Raw genomic sequence first — 8,573 nt, 5'->3', positions numbered from 1 at the left:
ACCAAACTGGGTGGAGTAGCTGATAGCCCTGAGGGCTGTGCTGCCATCCAGAGGGACCTGGACAGACTGGAGGACTGGGCGGCGAGAAACTTCATGAGGTTCAACAGGGGCAAGTGCAGGGTCCTGCACTTGGGGAGGAATAACCCTGGACACYAGTACAGATTAGGGGTGGACCTGYTGGASAGCWGYCCCGCAGAGAGGGACCTGGGTGTCATGGTGGACRACAAGTTGACCATGAGGCAGCAGTGTGCCTTGGTGGCCAAGAAGGCCAACGGGATCCTGGGGTGCATTAAGAAAAGCGTCTCCAGCAGGTCGAGGGAAGTGATCATCCCCCTCTACTCAGCCCTGGTGAGGCCACATCTGGAGTACTGTGTCCAGTTCTGGGCTCGCCAGTACAAGAGGGATGTGGAGCTGCTGGAGAGAGTCCAGCGCAGGGCTACGAGGATGATCAGGGGCCTGGAACATCTACCATATGAACAAAGGCTAAGAGAGCTGGGCCTGTTCAGCCTGGAGAAGAGGAGGCTGAGGGGGGACCTGCTCAGTGTGTATAAATACCTCAAGAGAGGCAGTGAGGAGGAGGGGGCCGACCTCTTTTCAGTGGTGGGCAGGRATAGGACTAGAGGAAATGGCTTCAAAATGAAGCATCGGAAGTTCCACAGGAACTTAAGGAAGCATTTCTTCACTGCGAGGGTGACAAAGCACTGGAACAGGCTGCCCAGAGAGGTTGTGGAGTCTCCTTCTCTGGATGATCTTTAAAACCCGCTTGGATGCAGCCCTGTGCCACGTGCTCTAGGTGACCCTGCGTGAGCAGGGGGTTGGACTCGATGACCTCTGAGGTCCCTTCCAACCTTCGGCCTTCTATGATTCTATGATTAATTAATATAATGACAAATCAAGGAACGAGGTGTTCCTATATTGTCTGCTATGACTCACTATTCAGCAGGTTTACTGATTTTTGCACTTTTTTTGCAGCATGTAAACATAAGTTTCCTGTTGGATGATTAAAAAAATAAAATAAAAACATTTTTGGGTCACAGATGACTCAGAAGGACTGAACTATTACAGTCTCCTAAAGTAAATCCTTTAAGGAAAAAGAAATAGGTGTTATCAATACTCACGTATAAGAAAATGACACATTCTCTCCAGGAAATAATACTCTTGCTGCCCATGTGATCCGCATCTGCTCATTATTGAAATTGACTATAGTGATGTTGTTGGTATCTTTCCGACCTGTCCCAGTACRTTAACAGAAAACATCATTTAAACAGTTGCTATCGAAAGCCTCATTTGGCAATTGTAAGCAGTCAACATTTTAAAGATAATTATACCATAGACTCAGACAAGTATAAGAAGAGATAAGAATAGTTACAAAGTCAGGAAAAAAGGATAAAATAATACAGAAATGTTGAAACTAAAACTGTAAAATAACAAAATTAAAACATATATAGCAAYATGAGAGCGTCATGGTCTTTGAACCAAAAGATATAGACCTTTGTAGACCTAGCCTACATGTATACAGTGCATAGGGCATAAGTCTTGAGGCCAACTCTTGAGGAACTACTGCCAAGTGGAACCTGTGTGTAAGCTGTCTAATGTTTACTTTAAGAAACAAGGGACTTGCACTGTAAATCAAGGCCAAATGAGTAGTGCAGAAGCATCCATAGTAACCTACAGCACATCAGCATGAGTGAACTGTGTACTTCATGCTGTTCTGGCCAATCTCATCTCACAGACTTTCTCAAAGAAAGGTCATTTAATGTTTTGTGAGTAGGCAAAGATATCATTCCCTTTTCTAGTCTTATGCTCATAGTTTTCCCTCTTGCTAGGCAGTTARGTTTTTAATTCTATGTATATGAGGATTCCATATTCAGATATTGAAGGTAACTCTTACATGAAAAAGTGGGAAAATAAGCAGCCAGAAGCATTGGAAGTGCAGGATGGATCAAGGGAAACATGTTATTTACTCTAACTTCTCTGAGATATGTTTAGTTGAATGAACAAACACGAAGAAATTTCATCTTGAATACCAGCAACAAGCCACTTGAGGCTGAAATTTACAGACTGTTTTCTCTACACAGGAAGTATCAACCTCTTGAAACTTCTGCAGAAGCAGTTCTGCCTAGCTCTGATTCATTTACATTTTATGCCACTCTGGTATTTTGAAGGGTCTTAAAAATTTATTAACAAAAATTTAATAACATTTCTTATAAGCTGTTTACCAAAGACAGGCCTAAATACCTTCAAGATTGTTATATGTTTGCTGGCTAACAAAAATTAAGAATGTGAAAAAGTTATGTGGAAAGACCTTGGTTCAAATAACCATGTTTAACTAATTTCAGGGATGCATGTTTCTATGAGCCTGATGGCTTCTGTAATTAAKATTAGTCAAAACATCTCTTTTTAGGGGTATTGTGTCATAATATGTTGTTTGCCACAATCATTCTGGAGACAATTTTGACAGAAATTCAAGAAGGACCAAGTAACCTCTTACTCAAGAGAAAGACTTGAATTCAGCTCAAGCGTATCCTAACTAATGGCTACACGATTGTACTGATTTCTCAAATTGAAAATCTCACGTGCTTTTCTGAGGAATGGTGAAGTCAATACAAATTCATGCTGAAACAAAATAGACTTTCTAGATCTGAAAAGCTATCATAAAATGAGGTGTATCCAGTCAAACCTAGCTCTTGTCTTCTAATTTCCCAAGGTCCATATAATCGTCTACACATGTCTAAGCGGTTGTCTTGTCTTTAACTGAAGCCACTAAGCAGTTTGATGATAAGGATGGCCAACAATGGTTTATTGGTCTACAAACACACCTTCATGTTCTTATTTTTATGGACAAAATTCTGATATGATTTTGCTGTGCCATATATATCATTAGGGTTAATGTAACTGAAATCCACAAGACTACTTAAAGTAAGATTTAGATAATTTATAAATAATATTTTAAATAATTAAAAGTATTTATAATATGATGTCTCATCTTCAAAAAAACCTATGACAATTTTTTTAAAGAATGCAAATATTAGTGTATGATGAATACTACACTCCTTTGAGATCCTTTTTATAATCACAGATTAAATCATTGCAACTACCTTTAGAAATACCTGAACTTTCCACTTTGTGATAATTACTCTGATTGCAAGAACTGTTAGCGTTGGTGGCTTAGAAAAGTGTTTTGCTAAGCACTCTAAAAACAGTGTTTACATACTTTAGCACACATTTTTAAGGGTATGTGAATTTCAAAATTCTTTCACTATTCTGTTGCTATGAGCATGATTGTTAAGCACAATGACAAGTGGCAAAATGATGCTCATAGGGCATCTCCTTGGATCACTTTTGAAATTAAATATGAAGCAGACTGTGCAGTTTTAGAAGGTGGATCACACAGAGTTGCATATACAAGACCTTCTGCGCTTCACAAAAATATTTAAACAGACACCTACTCTGGCCAACAGGACATAACAAAGAGTGGGTATTTAAGAGTCTTCTCTTAAGTGAAATAATCCAGGCTGTATGTAGGACCTTATCAGAAAAAGAGTGTCAGTTCAAAACTCTCACCTAGACTTGGGCACCTAGATAGCCCCTTTGAAAAACACAGCAGTGAAATTTCCATTATTGGGAGGGTGGACCCAGTGCCCTGCACTTACCTCACTATTCTCTAACCCTGAGGAAGCTGCCCCTGGACATGAAAGACCTGCTTTCAGTGAACTCTGCTGTTAATCAAATGAACCTGGTTGTAGAGACAAATAACAAGGAAATCAGAAAGACTGCACTGCATTTCCACTGAAAGGACAGGATGCTCAGTAAAACCTGAAGGTCAGATCTGAGTGACTTGTTGGGGGCCATCAAAAGCTACCAGTTAATTCTGATCCATGGATAACTTTTTTTTTTCTTTTGAGTTATATTAAGACAGCTATTTGTTAAAGCCTGCACATCAGAGAGGCACACTAACTTTTGGTTTGGGCAGTATGTGTTTTTTGGATGACATAGAAGCATGTTGATTTTGCTATGGTCCTCCAGTGATTTATAGGTGGACTTAACTTTACACACACTGAGTAGTCTGCTTGACTTCAGTAGGATTACTGAAAGCACATAAACTTAACCACACATATAAATCTTTCTAGGATTAGATCCTTTCTCCGAAAAAAAAAATACAAACCAACTACATATTATGAATTGGAACTCTGGGATTTTAACATTTAAATTCATCCGCTAGCAAGTGCAGTTATTTAGGTGCACATGTTATTAAATACTCTAAAAATAAATAGAATCATTTAATAGAAATGGGAAAGGACCGTAATAAATTCTTTGTTGACATATACACATTCTTCCATGTATTCTAGTTTTTAAGAACTTCATTAGAAAGCAGTGTTAATGCAATCAATTACTTTGAAATGCATATGCCTATGCAGAACAGAATTTAAAATGCTTTAAAAACCCCATTTATTAAAGTGTGTCCTTTTGGAGCTCCAGTCAGTGCAGTTTATACTGTACTTTTTCATTTCATATTTTATCTAGCCCTTATATAGTATTTCATATATTATCTAGCCCCTGAATATAGTATGAGCTATTTTGTGCAAGCATTCTCTCAGCAAACATGCATGTGTGTCTTTTCAAATCAGAGTGCTACTTTGTTGTATCATCCATATTTGTTTGCTCTTTTAGCAGGTAAGGATGCAAATCCTAACTGGAATAGTATTCTTTTTGTTTTTGTGAAACACCTATACTTTGGGAGGCAGCATAATTTCCATCATTTGTTAGTGGAAAATAATAAAGAGAATAGGAATAAAATAGAAAAAGAATAAAGAATAACAAAGTGAAAGAGAAAAGTAGAGCATATTTCTTCCCTTTGTAATGGATCTTTTATGAATCCACCCATAACACCTTGGACCTTTCCCTGCTGATGTGGTAGTTCATCAATAGCAATTTTAATCATTTAAAACATACTTCTATTCATGATCCTRTTGTTAAATGTCAGCCCAAAGAACACATTCATCATTACTCTCAATGAATTTATTTAAGTGTTATGATAATGGATAGATGGAAAGATCAAAAGTACAAGGAAGAAGTTCTGGGCTAAAGAAGGGTGACAACTTCTTTCTGTCAGAACCTGGCTTGCTGGTCTGACAGCTTGAACTACACTGCAGTGCCACAGGAAATTTCCAGGGGCTTGAAATTTAAGCTCTGAGGAGAAATTTCAGAGTCTAAATCCTACGTAAAGCCTGTGGGAACTAGTAAGGCTCTACGGAACACCTCAACCTCACAGCAACTGCTGAACACTTAGCTCTTCTTGGGACAGGGAAGTGAGGAAAATGTCAGCATTGCACATGCAGAATGTATTTTCACAAGGGGAAAATAAAAAAGAGATTTCCTTGCATAACAAATTTTGCATCACAGCCATGAGAAAGAGTATGGGTAAGTATCTCCAAATCACCTTTCAAAGATTATTACTAAATAAAACATATAGATATACTAATGAATTCCCATTCATTGTAAAAAGTCTGAATGTAGTGGAACAGATCAAAAAGGAAAAAAAAAAAGAGTGAAAAAAGATCTTAGTCTGCAAAGATAACAGAATGGAACATAAATGTACTGGAACTGTTATAACCTCATTGAAACATTACAAAGAAAAAAGCCACTTTTGATTTCCTTACATTGATGAGACCTGATAAGTAACCACATGTTGAACTTCCACATATTGCAGCAGACTGCATAGAAACAACTGGAGAGAAAGACTGATCTAACTCTACAGTCTTAAATGCACTTGATACTACTCATCGATGAGAATAGTTTCATTTTAGCAACAGGAACAAATGTAGGCAAAAGTACAGCTCTGTGTGCATAAGATTACTGAAATGAGTATCTGGAAGAGAGACTAAATAGAGGAATAGGACAGAAAAAGAAAGATTTATGTAGACATATTTTGGAACATTTGGAATTCCTTATAACAAAATCCTTATATACCATCCAATCCAATTTTTGTTGCTGTATTTTTGGTTTTTTTGTTTGTTTGTTATGGGTTTTTTTGGGTAGAAAATGATGTAGCTAATGACAAGAAGACATCACCACACTTTACATTAAAGTAACCTTCTGCAACTGTAATTTTCAGCTGTCATCCAACAAAGTACTTACCATCAGTAATTGACATCCTACAGCAGCATGGCTATAGCTTGTTGCCATCTCAGGACAGTGGGGTGAGAGTTGCATCTACTCACAGATGTAGAAGTGTATCATTGCACCAATTAACACTGGAGAATTAGGCAGTACTGCAGAGCCAAAAATGATACTTACCATATGTACAGCAGACAAGGGAGCTGATTTATAGGCTGAAGAGTACCTTAAAGTGCTTCTTTCTCCTTACAAAGTTAATGAATGACAGGCATCTTATGATAAATTAACAAAATTGAAGATTAGATTGTCAGCCCATGCTTTGGGCTCTATATTAGATTTCTGCATGAATCCATTTATTTTTAACATCATGTAAGTAATGGCACTGCAGTGGCACATGGCACAGAGATGTTCTTATATTTAGGAAGCCAAATAACCAAGCTATAATGTCTTTTTAAATTTTGCTCTCTAGTAATATTCTTAGCTTACTACTTTCTCAGACACCAGACATTATTGGATATTTCTCATCTTGCTCATTCTTCCAGAAAAATAAAACGTAAGTTTTTCTCTGGAACACATTTTTATCCATCTTCAGTCAAGGAGAAGAYTGTAGTATTTTTTGGACACAGTCTACTACATGAAAATCTATGTCTTAGATGGCAAGCACACTTTCTTAAAAAATTGAATATCTCTTTCTTTAACATTAAACAAGATGTTACTGTCTTCTTCCTTCATTTTTAATTGGAGAACATTCAAATAAATGTGCTATCATTTTCTGTTTTGTTTGGATGATTGTTTTCATCAGAAAAGTACTGAATATTCTAACACGAGGTACTCACAGAAATCTTACTAGATAATATTTGCATTCCTTAAATAAATACCTGCAGATTGAACTTACCGGCTGATTGTGACTGGGAGGCCACCAGGTTGCCCAATGTGAAGATCAGTGAACATGCTTCAAAGGTTAGTCTCATGGTTGGAATGACACAACAGACTGTGAAGAGATGAGTAATTGTAAGCTCTGGACTTTACCATTTGTTCGTATTATATCAGAGACTGGGGGGAACTAGAGGAAATGACTACAGGAAATTAAAAAAAATACATAGCGCTAGCTATAAAGATTCATACAGAACTTCTGTATACATTCCTTTTTCATATTATATATATATATRTAAAATATTTCGCAGAATGCCAGTATCTCTATCTTGCTAATATCTTGCTTTATCTTTAAACAGTTTTCAGAGGTCAYCATAGCACTGATCTGAATAAGGGAAAGGGGTGGCTGAGTAGCTGTGATCGTATCATATCATACAGAGCCACACTGACCTAGTGGTCTCCAGTGAGCCGAAGTCGAGGGAGGTATAAGCTGCCTGCCTCCCCTGTTATGAGCTGGCAACTCTAACATTGGCATATGTTTATACTGTCACTCCACGTKCCTGAGGCTTTATGGCTTGAACCACCTTCTCCCCATATCAGAGGTCTGATGGCTGGGGGGATTTGAGCTGCCAGGGGTAGGCAGGCTCTTAGGAAGAGGTAGCACTATGATCTGTTTTCTCCTATAGTACCTGAATACACTCATAACCTACTGCTATTACTGCCAAATATATCCACATGCACATATTATATATTACACCCATATCTTATATATCTTATATTATTATATTACACCTGTATCTTATATATCCATGCACTGAACATTAAATATAAGAGAGATATGAGGAGTAGCATGTTGCCCAAGATTAAACATATTTAAACTAGGCTGATCTTAGACTAAGTCTATATAGTAAATAGAGCAGCTTGGCAGGAGCTGACCTAGAGTTTCTCAGACTAGCTCTGGTCCAGCCCCATGGGCTGAATGCCCATTAGCAATCAACATTCGACAGGGACATCCACCTGTAGCATATCTTCTGATTTAGGTTCACCAAGAGGAACCCAACTCCCCAGCTTCACTATGCAAATAAAAACATGGGAACAACCAAGAAATTCACTTCATAAGCATTGTCACAATTTGAACTGAGGGGCCAGTGTGGTCCAACCTGGAACCCCTCTCCAGAAAGAGCCTCAGGAGACCATACTCAGTGCCAACACATTCTCTTGCCCGGACTTACTGACTGCTCCCTTGACGTCCTCGTAGAGATTTAGAGTTCTCACATCGAGGGACGTGTGAAACCGGCAAGCACACAGACTTCCTTTATATCCAATCTCCCCTTACCTTAAGCATCAGAGAAAAATAAGCTACTCTACAAATCATCAGGAAAAAAATATAAATGGTAAGCCTTAATTCCTGTCTATGTTTCCCAGTTGTTCTGTGTGTTTGCATAGAAAACTAATCTGTTAAAAATTACAAGATCCTTCTCATGCAAGGATAAATTATCTGTTTTTGCAGATGAATTACTCAGGAATGCTGCTCCTAAAGCGTCCTGTGTACTCGTACCATATGATGTGCTGCAGTACATAGG

The 8,573-nt window shown here is 38.1% G+C and overlaps 1 protein-coding gene across 1 annotated transcript in view; it reads right to left on the bottom strand.

Annotated features, from left to right (window-relative positions):
- CRLF2 (cytokine receptor like factor 2) overlaps positions 1 to 7,100 on the bottom strand; it is a 15,404-nt gene extending 8,304 nt beyond the window's left edge. Inside the window, exons 1-2 of the mRNA XM_026035339.1 lie at positions 7,013 to 7,100; positions 1,119 to 1,230 (exon numbers count right to left, since the gene is read on the bottom strand). Coding sequence (XP_025891124.1) covers positions 1,119 to 1,230; positions 7,013 to 7,088 — 188 coding nt within the window. The 5' untranslated portion in view covers positions 7,089 to 7,100. The remainder of the gene's footprint in view (positions 1 to 1,118; positions 1,231 to 7,012) is intronic.
- Positions 7,101 to 8,573: the final 1,473 nt, after the last annotated feature.

Source organism: Nothoprocta perdicaria, unplaced genomic scaffold (genome assembly GCF_003342845.1).
Source record: "Nothoprocta perdicaria isolate Ctin4 unplaced genomic scaffold, notPer1 scaffold_159, whole genome shotgun sequence".
Taxonomy (NCBI): Eukaryota; Metazoa; Chordata; class Aves; order Tinamiformes; family Tinamidae; genus Nothoprocta; species Nothoprocta perdicaria.
The sequence above is the reverse complement of the archived record's forward strand: the minus strand, read 5'-3'. Positions and strand labels throughout refer to the sequence as shown.